The following is a 19474-nucleotide window of genomic DNA, read 5'->3' as shown; positions in this document are numbered from 1 at the left end:
GAAAGAAATTCCACAAATTAACTTTTTTAGTAAGGTACACCTATTAATTGAAATGCATTCCAGGTGACTACCTCATGAAGGTGGTTGAGAGAATGCCAAGAGTGTGCAAAGCTGTCATCAAGGCAACGGGTGACTACTTTGAAGAATCTCAAATCTAAAAAAATGTATTTTGTTTTACACTTTCTTGGTTACTACATGATTTCATATGTGTTATTTCATAGTTTTGATGTCTGCACTATTATTCTACATTGTCTAAAATAGTAAAAAAAATAAAGAAAACCCCTTGAATGAGTAGATGCGTCCAAACTTTTGACTGGTACAGTATGTACAGATACAGGAGAGCCTTATTTTTAACATTACACTGAAGTGAAAAACATAACTCTTCTAACCTTGTATCTGTGACTGTGTCACGACTGCTTGTCCCCTGTACAGGCAACCATGCTGACAGAGCGGTACAAACAGGGGAAGCTACACGCCTACAAGCTCATCTGTAAGATCATGAAGAAGAGGCAGGACGTTTCGCCCAACTCAGACTTCCTCACACACTTCTACAACATCATGCACTGTGGCCTTATGCACGTCGACCAGGTGTGTGTGTTTTCGTGCGCATGTGTGTTTCTGAGAGAGAGAGGAAGACTGAGAGAGAGTGTGTTGGCTGCAGTTATCACTACCCTCTGTTAAATACTGTTCCCTCTGTGTTTCTCAGGACATAGTGAACACCATCATTAAGCACTGTTCTCCTCGGTTCTTTTCCATCGGGCTGCCTGGAGCCACCATGCTTATCCTGGATTTCATCATCGCAGCCAGCAGAGTCACAGCCTGCTCCTCCCTCAATGTGAGAACAACACTGCTGCAATTCACTATCTCTCTGATTATGATCGTAATGCACTGGAATAGCTGTCTGTTAGGACTGACTGACTTATTGGCTGACTGATTATTGGCTGACTGACTGACTGATGTTTATTCTCATAAGTGCAGATTCACTTTACATTTTGAGGTGTTTTAATTTTCCCCTCATTTTGAATCAGAAAACTTGCTTCAATATACTGTACACCTACTTCTGGATGCACCACACAACACCTCCCCCAGTACAGTTAAATGATCTGTTTCAACACTGTAGTCTTCTGAGTTTACCCCCCTGTTTGTCTCTCTGTCAGGCCCCACGGGTGGAGGCTCAGATCCTGCTGGGTTCTCTGGTGTGTTTCCCTAACCTATACGAGGAGCTGCCTGCCCTACACCCCACCACCGCTGATGTGGTCATGACCAAGTTCAGAGACGTTAAGGTAACCGTCCTCATGTGGGGTGGCTGGTTAACTCTACATTTTCAACCTGCTTTATTCTATTGCTTCAACCTGTAGGAACCGCTCCACGTTTGGGTATTGAACATGTATTGCTTGCCCCTATTGCTTTTTGATTGTTTTTTATATTTTTAAATACGTGGTATTTTGTGTGATTTTATTGAACAGATGGTCAGAGAGAGGGCTGTATTGGAAAGATAGGAGGGGGACACAGTGTCAAATGGCAGTGGGATTTGAGGTTATTACCCACATTCACACCGGTATTAATATACTGGAGATGGCGGCACCAACCACGAGACCACTATTAACCACGAGACCACTAGTGACCACTAGACCATTAGTAACCACTAGTGACCACTAGACCATTAGTAACCACTAGACCATGAGTGACCACTAGTAACCACTAGACCATTAGTGACTACTAGTAACCACTAGACCGTTAGTGACGACTAGTAACCATTAGTAACCAATAGACCATTAGTAACCACTAGACCATTAATGACCACTAGTAACCACTAGTAACCACTAGACCATTAGTGACTACTAGTAACCACTAGACCATTAGTGACTACTAGTAACCACTAGACCGTTAGTGACGACTAGTAACCACTAGACCATTAGTGACTACTAGTAACCACTAGTAACCGCTAGACCATTAGTGACTACTAGTAACCACTAGACCGTTAGTGAAGACTAGTAACCATTAGTAACCACTAGACCATTAGTGACCACTAGTAACCACTAGACCATTAGTGACGACTAGTAACCATTAGTAACCACTAGACCATTAGTGACTACTAGTAACCACTAGTAACCACTAGACCATTAGTGACTACTAGTAACCACTAGACCGTTAGTGACGACTAGTAACCATTAGTAACCACTAGACCATTAGTGACCACTATTAACCACTAGTAACCACTAGACCGTTAGTGACGACAAGTAACCATTAGTAACCACTAGACCATTAGTGACTACTAGTAACCACTAGACCACTAGTAACCACTAGAACACTAGACCACTAGTAACCATTAGACCACTAGTAACCATTAGACCACTAGACCATAAGTAACCACGAGACCATTAGTAACCATTGGGCCTCTTAAAACCATTATACCCCTAGACCACTAGTAACCATTAGACCACTGGTAACCATTAGACCACTAGTAACCATTAGTAACCATTAGACCACTAAAAACCATAAGACCACTTGATCACTAGTAACCATTAGACCACTAGTATCCACTAGACCACTGGTAACCATTAGACCACTAGTAACCATTAGACCACTAGTAACCACTAGACCACTGGTAACCATTTGACCACTAGTAACCATTAGACCACTAGTAACCATTAGACCACTAGTAACCATTAGACCACTAGTAACCATTAGACCACTAAAAACCACTAGACCACTAGTAACCATAAGACCACTAGTAACCACTAAGACCACTGGTAACCATTAGACCACTGGTAACCATTAGACCACTAGTAACCATTAGACCACTAGTAACCACTAAGACCACTAGTAACCATTAGACCACTAAAAACCATAAGACCACTTGATCACTAGTAACCATTAGACCACTAGTATCCACTAGACCACTAGTAACCACTAGACCACTAGTAACCATTAGACCACTAGTAACCACTAAGACCACTGGTAACCATTAGACCACTAAAAACCATAAGACCACTTGATCACTAGTAACCATTAGACCACTAGTATCCACTAGACCACTAGTAACCACTAGACCACTAGTAACCGCTAAGACCACTGGTAACCATTAGACCACTGGTAACCATTAGACCACTGGTAACCATTAGACCACTGGTAACCATTAGACCACTGGTAACCATTAGACCACTAGTAACCATTAGACCACTAAAAACCACTAGACCACTAGTAACCATAAGACCACTAGTAACCATTACTAGTAACCATTAGACCACTAGTAACCACTAGACCACTAGTAACCACAAGACCACTAGTGACTACTAGACCATTAGTAACCATTAGTAACCACTAGACCATTAGTAACCACTAGACCATTAGTAACCACTATTGACCACTAGACCATTCATAACCACTAGACCACTAGAAACCACTAGACCATGAGTAACCACGAGACCATTTAGTAACCACTAGACCATTAGACCACTAGTAACCATTAGACCACTAGTAACCATTAGACCACTAGTAACCACAAGACCACTAGTGACCATAATACATAATTTAGTCATTATTCATAAAAATCCCATAACAGTATTCTGCATTATGTAACTATTAGACCACTTGACCACTGGTATCCATTAGACCACTTGACCACTGGTAATCATTAGACCACTTGACCACTGGTATCCATTAGACCATTAATAACCATTAGACCACTGGTAACCATTAGACCACTGGTAACCATTAGACCACTTGACCACTGGTAACCATTAGACCACTGGTAACCATTAGACCACTGGTAACCATTAGACCACTGGTAACCATTAGACCACTTGACCACTGGTAACCATTAGACCACTGGTAACCATTAGACCACTAGTAACCATTAGACCACTAGTAACCATTAGACCACCCAAGCCACCTATTGTTTGATGTTGTATCAAACCCACATTAAACCCAATTACCTTTTAATGTCTTCCCCCTGTGGTACTGGGGGAGCAGTAGTGCTAGGTTATCTAACTCTCTAGTGGGTCATCAGCTATGTCACAATAGCCCGTTCACAGGATCTTGTTGTTATTGTGCCGCATGTTGTTGATTGCTGGTTAAAGAGCTAATTTCATGCATGAGTGTTCCATATTTGGACAGAGAATTTCACATTATGGCATTTGATAGCCTCGGTCTGGCTGTGAATGACAAAACACCGGTTGATTCAGCCAGTTGGGTGTCTGTTTTGTGTGTGTGCGCGGGGGTGCGTGTGTGTTTTAGCAACACACCTGTTGTTCAATGGAGAATAAAACTGGCTGATGGGTGCATTAATCTCTCAGTTAATTATTGATTGATTGATTGATCATTTATTGATAGACCCTGTCCTTTGTTTCAGGAACACATCATCAAACACATCCTGAGTTCAGCCATAGATGAGCCTTCAGCCCCAGCCAGGTATGAAGACCAACCAACCAACCAAACACCCCCACTAACCAACCAACCATCCCCACCAATTAACCACCCACCCCACTAACCAACCAACCACCCCCACCAACAAACCAAACAACCAAATGGTACCCTATTCCCGACATAGTGCACTACTTCTGACCAGCGCCCTGTATAGAGAATAAGGTACCATAAAGGACACAGTCTTTGCCTGTCCCTGACTGGAGGAAGACATCTGCCAAGTAGCAGATTATTGTAAGAAAAATGAGGCGAGGGAATGGGGAGGAGGGTGTCACTGTATGGGCTCTGGTGACTAATATAAGCTGGTTATGCTGTCGTCTTCCCTGTGTATTGTCCCTGTTAGTCTCATTCAATATCACACTGACATTGGTTTTGTTAGTTGATTATGCATTTATGTATGTGTATTTGTGTTTATTGGTTACCAACTGTGACTCAAAATATTAAAGCTATTTATAATGAGCTAATGTGTGTCTTTTGTGTTTCCGTTAAATAAAAAATAGCCCAATGGAAAATTAACAGGAGTTGTGTTATGTTGTGTTTGGCCCTGTTAGGTGTGTGGCCCTGTGCAGTCTGGGTATCTGGCTGTGTGAGGAGTTGGTCCACGGCACCCAGCATCCTCAGATCAAAGAAGCCCTCAATGTCATCTGTGTCACTCTAAAGGTAACTAGCTATATATGATATAGTAATATGCCACTTCTGCTAAATGGAATATATTGTAAACAATGCCCATGCCCTGCATGCCTCACACGAGGAGCTGTCATTTTCAGCCATCTACTTTGAGCTGCAAAATCCACGAGTCACTTAAAGCGTACTGGATTGATTGTGTTCATTTTACTCCTGTGACTCTTTCATGATCTTAATTGTGCCTGTTGTTTTTTCCTGTTAACGTTGCAACCATTTTTGTAATGACCTGTCAAACACACTCCGGTAATGGCTGAATTGGGCATCTATAACGGCGCTAAATCTTCATCTGGGATATAACGCATCACCTTGACACTTGCATCACAAGAAAGAGAACATTACATTTACATTTAAGTCATTTAGCAGACGCTCTTATCCAGAGCGACTTACAAATTGGAGAAGAAAGATAACTTTATTTTGATGGGTGTTCATTTTGGGGGTAATAGAAAAAAGTTATAATTTAATACAGTTGAAATGTTTACAAATTAGATATGCTGAAATGAAAGAAACTTCTGAAAATGAACACTCAGATTAATGGTGATGTTATGTCTGATTAGTATGTATAGATAAGTGCACATATAATTTCTTTATTTTAACATAATGTTTTTACAAAATACCTGATAATATTACAAAATGTATGTATGACTGCATTCTAAGAAAAATTACATTTTAAAATAAGTTGAAAACCTGAATTCCCACCAAAATGTTCTGTGCCAGTAAAATGTTTTCTGCGCTATAATTTAGTCAATATCAGATGGATTTAAAAAATTGGCAGCTTCATTAAATAGTACCCGCAAAACACCAGTCTCAATGTCAGCAGTGAAGAGGTGACTCCTGGATGCTGGCCTTCTAGGCAGAGTTCCTCTGTCCAGTGTCTGTGTTCTTTTGCCCATCTTAATCTTTTATTTTTATTATCCAGTCTAAGATATGGCGTTTTCTTTGCAAAAAAAAAGGCCAGCATCCCAGAGTCGCCTCTTCACTGTTGACGTTGAGACTGGTGTTTTGCTGGTACTATTTCATGGAGCTGCCAGTTGAGGACTTGTGAGGCGTATGTTTCTCAAACTAGACACTCTAATGTACTTGTCCTCTGGCTCAGTTGTGCACCGGGGCCTCCCACTCCTATTTCTATTCAGGTTAGAGACAGATTGCGCTGTTCTGTGAAGAGAGTAGTACACCGCTTTGTACGAGATCTTCAGTTTCTTGGCAATTTCTCGCATGGAATAGCCTTAGAGGTCGACCGATTAATCGGAATGGCAGATTAATTAGGGCCGATTTCAAATTTTCATAACAATCGGAAATCTGTATTTTTGGGCGCCGATTTCCGATTATTAAAAAAAATATATATATATATATATTTTTTTAACTAGGCAAGTCAGTTAAGAACACATTCTTATTTTCAATGACTGCCAAGGAACTGTGGGTTAACTGCCTTGTTCAGGGGCAGAACGACAGATTTTCACCTTGTCAGCTCAGTGGTTCCAATCTTGCAACCGCACAGTTAACTAGTCCAACGCTCTAACCATTGCACTCCACGAGTTGCATGCCTGTTACGCAAATGCAGTAGAAGCCAAGGTAAGTTGCTAGCTAGCATTAAACTTATCTTATAAAAAACAATAAATCATAATCACTAGTTATAACTACTAATCCAGTTTAGCAGGCAATATTAACCAGGTGAAATTGTGTCATTTCTCTTGCGTTCATTGCACGCAGAGTCAGGGTATATGCAACAGTTTGGGCTGCCTGGTTCATTGCAAACTAATTTGCAAGAATTGTACGTAATTATGACATACATTGAAGGTTGTGCAATGTAACAAGAATATTTAGACTTACGAACGGTTCCGTATTTCACTGAAATAATAAACGTTTTGTTTTCGAAATTATAGTTTCCGGATTCGATCGTATTAATGACCAAAGGCTCGTATTTCTGTGTGTTATTATGTTACAATTAAGTCTGATTTGATAGAGCAGTCTGACTGAGCAGCAGCAGGCCCGTAATCATTCATTTAAACAGCACTTTCGTGCGTTTTGCCAGCAGCTCTTCGCAAGCACAGCGCTGTTTATGACTTCAAGCCTATCAGCCTAATGGCTGGTGTAACCAATGTGAAATGGTTAGCTAGTTAGCTGGGTGTGCGCTAATACTGTTTCAAACGTCACTCGCTTTTAGATTTGGAGTAGTTATTCCCCGCGGCTTTTGTGGAGCGATGGGTAACGATGTTTCGAGTGTGGCTGTTGTCGATGTGTTCCTGGTTCGAGCCCAGGTAGGGGCGAGGAGGGGTACGGAAGCTATACAGTTACACTGGCAATACTATAGTGCCTATAAGAACATCCAATAGTCAAAGGTATATGAAATACAAATGGTATAGAGAGAAATAGTCCTATATTAATACTATATTAACTAAAACCTCTTACCTTGGAATATTAAAGTCTCATGTTAAAAGGAACCACCAACTTTCATATGTTCTCATGTTCTGAGCAAGGAACTTACACGTTAGCTTTTTTACATGGCACATATTTTACACGGCACACATTTTTACATGGCACATATTACTTTCTTCTCCAACACTTTGTTTTTGCATTATTTAAACCAAATTGATCATGTTTCATTATTTATTTGAGGCTAAATTGATTTTATTGATGTTTTATATTAAGTTAAAATAAGTGTTAACTCAGTATTGTTGTAATTGTCATTATTACAATTTTTTTAAATTGTCCGATTAATCGGTATCGGCTTTTTGGGTCCTCCAATAATCGGTATCGGCGTTGAATAATCATAATCGGTCGACCTCTAGCCTTTATTTCTCAGAACAAGAATAGACTGACAAGTTTCAGAAGAAAGTTCTTTGTTTCTAGCCATTTTGAGCCTGTAATCGAACCCACAAATGCTGATGCTCCAGATACTTAACTAGTCTAAGGAGGCCAGTTGTATTGCTTCTTTAATCAGCACAATAGTTTTCAGTTGTGTTAACATAATTGCAAAAGGGTTTTCTAATGATCAGTTAGTCTTTTAAAATGATAAACTTGGATTAGCTAACACAACGTGCCATTGGAACATAGGAGTAATGGTTGTTGATAATGGGCCTCTGTACACCTATATAGATATTCCATTTTAAATCAGCCATTTCTAGCTACAATAGTCATTTGCAACATTAACAATGTCTACACTGTATTTCTGATCAATTTGATGTTATTTAAAAAATTTGCTTTTCTTTCAAAAACAAGGACATTCCTAAGTGACCCCAAACTTTTGAACGGTAGTGTATATGTGATCCCTGGGAATGAGAATTGAACCCACAACCCTGGTGTTATTGAGTGATCTGCCATGCACAGTAATTAGAATTTTGAAATGTGTTGCCTTGCCTTCAGCACTTGCCATGGGAATTGTACTGTAGCAGTCCCTGGTTAGCAGTAGCACAGAAGCAGTATCTCCCAGTATTTAGCCCTGGTCTGTGTGTTGTTGACTGGCACAGTTACAGCAGTGTCAGTCTGCTTGGAGTGGGAGAAAGATGTTCTGCACTGAGTTGCCAGAAGAAGCTTACAGACAGTACCGGCTGGTTTGGTCTGGCCCACCACACACTACGCCAACCCAGCTAAATCTGGCCTGACTGTTAACATTTTGACCTCTGTGTGCTCTCCATTCTGCTCAGACAGAAGGCGAAGGCTAATCCCATGAAGAATACATCCAACACCCACCTCAAGGAATTGTTATTTTTCAGTCTTCTGAAATAAGGGTGCTCGTCAACTGACCCCCCCTCCCCACCCACCCCTTCTTTAACTCCTCTCCATATTGTTATCCAATCAAATGGGATGGCTGGTGATCCGGACCATTGTTTTGTGTGTGCCTTGGCCCTGGCCTGCTGCTCTGGAAAGCACTCTGCACTCTTCCTGAGGCAGGGTCACAGTGAGAGGAGGGAGGGAGGAGGAGGAGGTGGTGGGTCGTCTCCCTGAGCCCCTTACACTTTTCTCAATTGCGTGCGTGTTTGTGTCTCTTTGTTTTTCAGTTTCCAAATAAAACTGTCGCGCTGGTGGCCTCCGACATTCTGCACTTGCTCATAAACTATGTCGATGACCTTCAGAAATTCCCCCTCGACACTCCAAAGAAAATAGTTGAGGTAAATTGGCATGTCCATTTTAATAATGACGTATGTCAACTCTTCTTGGAGTTTTTCAAGAGTATCCTTTTGGAATGACAGTGACATATTAGCTCTTGTTTCAGATCCTCATAGCGACTATCACTCACCTGCTTCCCACTACAGAATCCTCGCCTCATGAACTGGACAAGAGGGTATGTCACTTCTCCTCATACACAACTCTCCTCGTCACATGGAGAGTTGGTGATAATACATGATCACAACTGTTGCTTTTCTATTTACAGTATACCAGCCTGACATGTTTCTTGCAGAAGCTCAATGAAGAAAATGTTCCTCATCATAATACAGTATTTTGTTCTCTGCTTTATTTATGAAATCAAGTTGTGTTTTTGCTTTCCTGTCCCTAGTTGGTGGTGTCTCTGCTGTTGTGCCTGCTGGACTGGGTGATGGCTCTGCCTCCTAAAACTTTGCTGCAGCCTGTCCAAACCCTCAGCCCTGACAAGGAGAAGCCAGAGAAGTCTGTCCTCAGCTGTATCTACAAGGTATGCCCACTAGAACCCTTGCCCATATTTTTGTAGTAGTAGTAGCTTTGTGAATAATATCTTTATGTAGTAGCTTTGTGAATTGATATACTTCACGACAGTATTTGATGCCTACATATCCGTCTTTACTTTGCTTAGCATTGACCAAAGCATTCAGTGGAGTGTGGAACCTGACCCATGGAGTAGCACTTATTTTGTGTTTAGTGTTCTTTCATTTCCTAATGGAGTTCAGGACTGGGGGGGCTCCTTCCTAATGCATGCTACAGCTGGCACTGAGCACACCCAGACTCACTCACTCCCTCAGTTGTCAGCACTCAATCACAGCATCCTCTTTTCCCATTACCACCCTTTCTCTCTATCTCTCCACGGAAACACACTGTGACGGGATCAGCAGATCATTCAATTACTTATTTCCGATAAGGATTCCACCTCTCAAGTTTCTTTCTCTCTTTCTATTTTCTCTCTCTTCTTTCTCTCTCTGTCTCTCATTCTTTTGCGCTCTCATTTTATTTCTCTCTATAGAAAACTACAGTCATGTGAAATAGTGCAGTAGTGTTCATTGATTGTTTTCTTGGTTCTCCCTCTTCTCCCCCCAGGTGCTGCATGGCTGTGTGTATGGGGCCCAGAACTTCAACAGCCCTCGGTATTTCCCCATGAACCTGTCAGACCTGACCAGCCCAGACTACGACCCCTTCCTGCTACTGGAGAGTCTGAAGGAACCAGAGCCCCTTCACTCCCCTGACTCAGAACGCTCCTCCAAACTACAGCCTGTCACTGAGGGTAAGAACATAACTCCCTCTTCTCTTCCTCTTCCTCTGTCTTAATCTCTACCTCTCCCCTACTCTGATTCCTTCTCCTATGGACTGGATGTGATGTGAATGCAGCTAGGCTCCTATGTGTCCTGTGTTAGATTCAGAGCAGCAGGGGACACCTGCAGCTTTTTCCAGCATGGTATAATGATTAATCTTTGGAGCACTTTGTGAGGCATGCTTCTTTCCTTAGCAACTAACTCCCCTTTTCCCTCCGGTCCTCGATCTATCAATTTATTTGTTCATTTCATTCCTTTCCTTTTCTTTTGGGGTATCGGAGTAAAGATGGAGGTAGGGAGAGATTTAACCTTAATTTACATAGGTTTGTCTCATTGAGATAAAAAATGCTTTTGCCTTAAAGGCCCCCATAGATTTTATTGGAGAGAGAGTGAGAGAGAAACCTGTCCTCCTGTCCTGTCAAAAGTCACATTCCTTTTCCCTGTAATGGCTCACTCAGGGTTTATGTAGCTCTGTGGGGCTGTAATTATGCTTATTGGAAAGAGATGGTGTCATGGCATCAGATTGTTCTCTGCGTGGTGCCACCCAGAAATGTAAAAAGAGTCTCCATTTGAATCATTGAGGTATCTAGCATTGTAACTAGTGTCTGGCGTTGTTGTAACTGGTGTCTGGCGTTGTTGTTACTGGTGTCTGGCGTTGTTGTTACTGGTGTCTGGCGTGGTTGTTACTGGTGTCTGGCGTGGTTGTTACTGGTGTCTGGCGTTGTTGTTACTGGTGTCTGGCGTTGTTGTTGTTGTTACTGGTGTCTGGCGTTGTTGTTACTGGTGTCTGGCGTTGTTGTTGTTGTTACTGGTGTCTGGCGTTGTTGTTGTTGTTACTGGTGTCTGGCGTTGTTGTTGTTGTTACTGGTGTCTGGCGTTGTTGTTGTTGTTACTGGTGTCTGGCGTTGTTGTTGTTACTGGTGTCTGGCGTTGTTGTTGTTGTTACTGGTGTCTGGCGTTGTTGTTGTTGTTACTGGTGTCTGGCGTTGTTGTTGTTGTTGTTACTGGTGTCTGGCGTTGTTGTTGTTGTTACTGGTGTCTGGCGTTGTTGTTGTTGTTACTGGTGTCTGGCGTTGTTGTTGTTGTTACTGGTGTCTGGCGTTGTTGTTGTTGTTACTGGTGTCTGGCGTCGTTGTTGATGTTACTGGTGTCTGGCGTCGTTGTTGTTGTTACTGGTGTCTGGCGGCGTTGTTGTTGTTGTTACTGGTGTCTGGCGGCGTTGTTGTTGTTGTTACTGGTGTCTGGCGTTGTTGTTGTAACTGGTGTCTGGCGTTGTTGTTGTAACTGGTGTCTGGCGTTGTTGTTGTTACTGGTGTCTGGCGTTGTTGTTACTGGTATCTAGCATTTTACTTTTGATTGGCTCGATTCCCTCATCCCTTTACCCTCTGTTGGAGGGTAACACTAGAAATACATGGTCTCACTGGGTTGAGCTGAAACCCACATGTTATCTACTGTTATCTAATGACTGGATGGCTGGCTTTTTCTATCTTTTCTCCTGTTTATTGGAACGGGTCTTGAGAAATGCTGCACTGTCAACATTAAATAGTGTCCATTATATCCCCTTGTTCTTGTTTTGGAGCTCTTCATCTCTTTATCTCCTTATTATTTATCTCTTCCTCTCCCCCTGTAGTGCGGAGCCGTATCCAGCACGGTCTGATCTCCATCGCTGCCAGGACAGTCATCACCCACCTGGTCAACCACCTTGGGCACTACCCCATGTCTGGAGGCCCTGCTACCCTGACCAGCCAGGTGTGTGAGAACATGGACAACCCCTACAGCGATAGCCCTGACCTGGCCCCAGAGCTCTTTGATGGGCCCAACCTACAGTTCTTTGTCCTGAATGGCACCACCCTCCTATCCTGTCTGCAGGTCCGTGCTGAGGACGGGGTGCCTGGTGGAGGAATGTCTGCAGGCCTCACCACCACCAGTGCCTGTGTGAGGGTTATCGTCCGAGACATCTCCGGAAAACACTCGTGGGATTCGGCTGTGCTGTACGGGCCACCTCACTGTGGTGTTCCCAATCAGCCCCTGCACCTCTACAGTAACACACCAACAGAGAGAATGACTACAGAGGGGGAGAAGGAGAAGAACTGGGTTGGAGACCCTATAGAGAAGGAAGAAGAGGAGAGGGAAGAGGGGGCAGCACCAGAGGAGGAGGTGGTGGTGTTGGTGCTGGGAGAGGAGGTGCAGGGGGAGGCTGTGGAGGAGGAAGGAGAGGAAGAAGAGGAGGAAGTGGAAGGTGTGTTGGAGCTCATGGCCCCGCAAGCTAAGCGTGTGTGTCGCGAGGCGGTCCCGTCCTGGAACTCCCTGCGAGAAGAAGATTCTCTAGATGAGATGCTGCAGTACCTGGGTTACTCCAGCCCCGAGTGCCTTCAGCGTGTCGGAGGCCCCCTTAACATCCCCGCCCCACCCCCTGTCTGCGTGTCGGAGAAGCAGGAGAACGACGTGATCAACGCCATCCTGAAGCAGTGTGCAGAGGAGAGGGACTTTGCGGTGCACAGGGGGAATGGGCTGAACATGAGAGCGGTGGAGCAAGGGGAGCCAGGGCCTCAGAGGCCCCAGTCAGCCTTCTACTACTGCAGGCTGCTGCTCAACATCTTGGGCATGAACTCCTGGGAGAAGAGGTGAGAGAGACACACCTCACCACAAACCAGGGTCCTGTTCAGTGGGGCACACAACAGGAGAAAACCTTTTGAAACTGGGAGGTACAGTGCCTTCAGAAAGTATTCATACCTCTTGACTTATTCCATATTTTGTAGCGTTACAGCCTGACTTCAAAATGGATTAAATAGATGTTAATCTCACCCATCTAAACACAATACCTCATAATGCCTTTGTGAAAACATGTTTTTAGAAATGTTTGCAAATTTATTGAAAATGAAATGCAGAAATATCACATTTACATACTGTAAGTATTCACACCACTGAGTCAATACAAGTCAGAATCAACTTTTGCAGCGATTACAGTTGTGAGTTTTTCTGGGTAAGTCTAAGAGCTGTCCACCCCTGGATTGTGCAACATTTGCCCATTATTGTTTTCAAAATTCTTCAAGTTCTGTCAAGTTGGTTGTCGATCATTGCCATATATTTTCAAGACGATTTTGAATTCAATACTGTAACTAGGCCACTCAGGAACATTGAATCTAGTCTTGGTAAGCAACTCCAGTGTATATTTGGCCTTGTTATTGTTCTGCTGGAAGGTGATTCTGTCTCCCAGTGTCTGTTGGAAAGCAGACTGTCCTTAAAAAACTCCTTGGTCCTTGCCGATGACGAGCATACCCATAACATGATGCATCCACCACAGTGCTTGAAAATATGAAGAGTGGTACTTCGTGATGTGTTTTATTAGATTTGCCCAGAACATAAAGCTTTGTATTCAGGATTTTTTTTTGCAGTTTTACTTTAGTGCCTTAATGCAAACAGGATGCATGTTTAGGAATATATATATGCTGTACAGGCTTCCTTCTTTTCACTATGTTATTTAGGTTAGTATTGTGGAGTAACTATAATGCAGTTTTCTTCTATCGCAGCCATTAAACTCTGTAACTGTTTTAAAGTTACTATTGCGACGACGAATATGTAGCGAGGACCAGCCGACTAGAGCATACAGGTCGCAGTGGTGGGTGGTATTTTAATTTTATTTTACCTTTATTTAACTAGGCAAGTCAGTTAAGAACAAATTCTTATTTTCAATGACGGCCTAGGAACAGTGGGTTAACTGCCTATTCAGGGGCAGAACGACAGATTTGTACCTTGTCAGCTCTGGGATTTGAACTTGCAACCTTTCGGTTACTAGTCCAACGCTCTAACCACTAGGTTAAGGTGCTTTAGTACAAAACGGATGGCACTGTGATAAACTGCATCCAGTTTGCTGAGTAGAGTATTGGAAGCTATTTTGTAGAGGACATTGCCGAAGTCGAGGATAGGATAGTCAGTTTTACTAGGGTAAGTTTGGCGGCGTGAGTGAAGGAGGCTTTGTTGCGGAATAGAAAGCCGACTCTAGATTGGAGATGTTTGATATGAGTCTGGAAGGAGAGTTTACAGTCTAGCCAGACACCTAGGTACTTATAGATGTCCACATATTCAAGGTCGGAACCATCCAGGGTGGTAATGCTAGTCGGGTGTGCGGGTGCAGGCAGCGAACGGTTGAAAAGCATGCATTTGGTTTTACTAGCGTTTAAGAGCAGCTGGAGGCCACGGAAGGGGTGTTGTATGGCGTTGAAGCTCGTTTCGAGGTTAGATAGCACAGTGTCCAAGGAAGGGCCAGAATTATACAGAATGGTGTCGTCTGCGTAGAGGTGGATCAGGGAATCGCCTGCAGCAAGAGCAACATCATTGATATATACAGAGAAAAGAGTCGGCCCGAGAATTGAACCCTGTGGCACCCCCATGGAGACTACCAGAGGACCGGACAACATGCCCTCCGATTTGACACACTGAACTCTGTCTGCAAAGTAGTTGGTGAACCAGGCAAGGCAGTCATTAGAAAAACTGAGGCTACTGAGTCTGCCGATAAGAATATGGTGATTGACAGATTCGAAAGCCTTGGCCAGGTCGATGAAGACGGCTGCACAGTACTGTCTTTTATCGATGGTGGTTATGATATCGTTTAGTACCTGAGCGTGGCTGCGGTGCACCCGTGACCGGCTCGGAAACCAGATTGCACAGCGGAGAAGGTACGGTGAGATTAGAGATGGTCAGTGACCTGTTTGTTGACTTGGCATTCAAAGAACTTAGATAGGCAGGGCAGGATGGATATAGGTCTGTAACAGTTTGGGTCCAGGGTGTCTCCCCCTTTGAAGAGGGGGATGACTGCGGCAGCTTTCCAATCCTTGGGGATCTCAGACGATATGAAAGAGAGGTTTAACAGGCTGGTAATAGGGGTTGCGACAATGGTGGCGGATAGTTTCAGAAATAGAGGGTCCAGATTGTCAAGCCCAGCTGATTTGTACGGGTCCAGGTTTTGCAGTTCTTTCAGAACATCTGCTATCTGGATTTGGGTAAAGGAGAACCTGGAGAGGCTTGGGCGAGTAGCTCCGGGGGGAGCTGTTGGCCGAGGTTGGAGTAGCCAGGAGGAAGGCATAGCCAACCGTTGAGAAATGCTTGTTGAAGTTTTCGATAATCATGGATTTATCGGTGATGACCGTGTTACCTAGCCTCAGTGCAGTGGGCAGCTGGGAGGAGGTGCTCTTGTTCTCCAAGGACTTTACAGTGTCCGAGAACTTTTTGGAGTCAGGATGCAAATTTCTGCCTGAAGAAGCTGGCCTTGGCTTTCCTGACTGACTGCGTGTGTTGGTTCCTGACTTCCCTGAACAGTTGCATATCGCGGGGACTATTCAATGCTATTGCAGTCCACCACAGGATGTTTTTGTGCTGGTCGAGGGCAGTCAGGTCTGGAGTGAACCAAGGGCTATATCTGTTCTTAGTTCTGCATTTTTTGAACGGAGTATGCTTATCTAAAATGGTGAGGAAGTTACTTTTAAAGAATGACCAGGCATCCTCAACTGACGGTATGAGGTCAATATCCTTCCAGTATAACCGGGCCAGGTCGATTAGAAAGGCCTGCTCGCAGAAGTGTTTTAGGGAGCGTTTGACAGTGATGAGGGGTGGTCGTTTGACTGCGGATCCGTAGCGGATACAGGCAATGAGGCAGTGATCGCTGAGATCCTGGTTGAAGACAGCAGAGGTGTATTTGGAGGGCCAGTTGGTCAGGATGACATCTATGAGGGTGCCCTTGTTTACAGATTTAGGGTTGTACCTGGTGGGTTCCTTGATGATTTGTGTGAGATTGAGGGCATCTCGCTTAGATTGTAGGACTGCCGGGGTGTTAAGCATATCCCAGTTTAGGTCACCTAACAGAACAAACTGAAGCTAGATGGGGGACGATCAATTCGCAAATGGTGTCCAGGGCACAGCTGGGAGCTGAGGGGGGTCGGTAGCAGGCGGCAACAGTGAGAGACTTATTTCTGGGGAGAGTAATTTTTAAAATTAGTAGTTCGAACTGTTTGGGTATGGACCTGGAAAGTATGACATTACTTTGCAGGCTATCTCTGCAGTAGACTGCAACTCCTCCCCCTTTGGCAGTTCTATCTTGACGGAAAATGTTATAGTTGGGTATGGAAATCTCAGAATTTTTGGTGGCCTTCCTAAGCCAGGATTCAGACACGGCAAGGACATCAGGGTTAGCAGAGTGTGCTAAAGCAGTGAGTAAAACAAACTTAGGGAGGAGGCTTCTGATGTTGACATGCATGAAACCAAGGCTTTTTCGATCACAGAAGTCAACGAATGAGGGTGCCTGGGGACATGCAGGGCCTGTGTTTACCTCCACATCACCCGCGGAACAGAGGAGGAGTAGTATGAGGGTGCGGCTAAAGGCTATCAAAACTGGTCGCCTAGAGCGTTGGGGACAAAGAATAAAAGGAGCAGATTTCTGGGCGTGGTAGAATATATTCAGGGCATGATGCGCAGACAGGGGTATGATGGGGTGCGGGTACAGCGGAGGTAAGCCCAGGCACTGGGTGATGCTAAGAGAGGTTGTATCTCTGGACATGCTGGTTTTAATGGGTGAGGTCACTGCATGTGTGGGAGGTGGGACAAAGGAGGTATCAGAGGTTTGAAGAGTGGAACTTGGGGCTCCATTGTAAACTAAATCAATGGTAACTAACCCGAACAACAGTATACAAGGCATATTGACATTTGAGAGAGACATAAAGCGAGGCATACAGTAATCGCAGGTGTTGAATTGGGAGAGCTAGCTAAAACAGTAGGTGAGACAACATCAGCTAATCAGCTAGCACAACAACAGCAGGTAAAATGGTGTTGACTATGCAGAGTGGGTCGGATTAACTACACACAGAGCCTGAGTGCGGCTGGGGCCGACAGATAAAAACATAAACAAACAGAATGGAGTACCGTGATTAATGGACAGTCCAGCAGGCATCAGCTATGTAGCCAAGTGATCACAGTGTCCAGCAGGCATCAGCTATGTAGCCAAGTTTACAGCAAGGATCCGGTGGAGTATTGGGCTTTAGCCGTGTATGAGTGTGGTTCAGGTGAACAGCTAAGTAGGCCGGAAAGTGGGCCTCAGGGATAGCTTCGGTACTGTGTGCAAGCTAGCTGTGAAGATCAGAAGTAGTAGTCCAGGGATTACGAAAGGAATCCGGCGTTGTTGTGGAGAGACAGTTAAAAAAATACTGTCTGGCTGTGCAGAAGGTAAAAGCCGCTAGCAGTGGCTAACAATGATTAAATAGCTTGTAGCTGGTTAGCTATAAAAATAAATTGAAAATAAATTGAAAATAAATATGGGTCCGGTGAGTGGTTGGGCTGTAATTAATAACTTCACTCTGCTCAAAGTGATATTCAATGTCTGCTTTTTAAGAATGTTAACCATCTACCAATATGTACCCCTTTTTGCGAGGCATTGAAAAACCTGGTCTTTGTGGTTGAATCTGTGTTTGAAATTCACTGCTCGACTGAGGGACTTTACAGATAATTGTGCGGGGTACAGAGATGAGGTAGGGATTTTTTTTAAATCATGTTACACACTATTATTGCACACAATGAGCAAAAACATAATTCTACTTTGACATTATGGGGTATTGTGTGTAGGCCATTGACACAAAATCTCAATTGAATCCATTTTAGATTCAGGCTGTAAAACAACAAAATGTGGAAAAAGTAGAGGGGGTTGAATATTTTCTGAATGCACTGTATTACCCAAACTTGTTTTGAAAAGCCCTTTTTCAGTTTGGAAATGCTTTATTACGGTGTGCCCTACTGAACATGACCAACATCATAGTCTACAGTTGATTCAAAGTTGTTATGGCAAAATAGCTTTATTCTGCAGGTAGCCTATTGTTTACAGAACTGGCACATTTGGAGAGATCCAGTAGACTCTTGTAGAAAATGGGTATGTGATGATGGAACTTCAACTAGGTGCTGTGCTATATTCAGATGGGGGTGGAAAAAATGCACCATGTGTCACTGCTACCGCCAGCCTTGTTTGTCTCTCAGCCCGTCACTGAGATTTAGTATAGTCAGATTAGAGTAGCTTGTCCGTCCGGATCTCTTTCTCTCTCTCTCTTTCTTTCTCTCGCTCACTTACTCACATGGTCATCTCATCCACCTCATTATCACCACACTTCACATATATTACTTTACATAGATCCATTTCCTGAAGCAGCTATTTCTGATGGCTTTTTTCATTGATGTCTTTGAAGTATTATCTATTGTATTACTAGAGATGGAGGCTGGATCATTAATGAGAAGAACTAATTGGGCTAAATGGAAATGGCGCGTCACATTGAGCCCTAATGGCTGTGTTTATCAGCGAACACATCCATCTATCCAGGAGCAATGATGGACATAAAAATAGCCCCTTCCATTAATTTCCCCCATTCGTTACTCTTTCACAAAATATATCTTTAACAGATGTTTGTATATGAGAGGTCATCTTATCAGTAGAATGGAGGGATAGGGAGTAGTTATATAAACATAACATGTAAAGTGTTGGTCCCATGTTTCATGAGCTGAAATAAAAGATTCAGGAAATGTTCCATATACACAAACAGCTTAACTCTCACATTTTGTGCACAAATTTGTTTACATCCCTGATAGTGAGCATTTCTACTTTGCCAGGATAATCCATCCACCTGACAGCATAATCATTATACAGGTGCACCTTGTGCTGGGAACAATAAGGCCACTCTAAAATGTGCAGTTTGTCACACAACACAATGACACAGATGTCTGAAGTTTTGAGGAAGCGTGCAATTGGCATGAATTTAATGTTAATTTCTCTACCATAAGCCGCCTCCAATGTCGCTTTAGAGAATTTGGTAGTATGTCCAACCGGCCTCAACCTCAGACCTCGTGTATGGCGTCATGTGGGCGAGCGGTTTGCTGATGTCAACAGAGTGCCCCATGGTGGT

At 43.5% G+C, this 19474-nt stretch overlaps 1 protein-coding gene across 1 annotated transcript in view; it reads left to right on the top strand.

The window, feature by feature from the left end:
* LOC135525698 (ral GTPase-activating protein subunit alpha-1-like) overlaps positions 1–19474 on the top strand; it is a 118371-nt gene that overhangs the window by 46429 nt on the left and 52468 nt on the right. Inside the window, 10 exon segments of the mRNA XM_064953487.1 lie at positions 433–588; positions 707–835; positions 1158–1283; positions 4355–4413; positions 4977–5085; positions 9105–9215; positions 9320–9388; positions 9602–9736; positions 10333–10516; positions 12175–13168. Coding sequence (XP_064809559.1) covers positions 433–588; positions 707–835; positions 1158–1283; positions 4355–4413; positions 4977–5085; positions 9105–9215; positions 9320–9388; positions 9602–9736; positions 10333–10516; positions 12175–13168 — 2072 coding nt within the window.

Source organism: Oncorhynchus masou, chromosome 32 (genome assembly GCF_036934945.1).
Source record: "Oncorhynchus masou masou isolate Uvic2021 chromosome 32, UVic_Omas_1.1, whole genome shotgun sequence".
Taxonomy (NCBI): domain Eukaryota; kingdom Metazoa; phylum Chordata; class Actinopteri; order Salmoniformes; family Salmonidae; genus Oncorhynchus; species Oncorhynchus masou.
The sequence above is the reverse complement of the archived record's forward strand: the minus strand, read 5'-3'. Positions and strand labels throughout refer to the sequence as shown.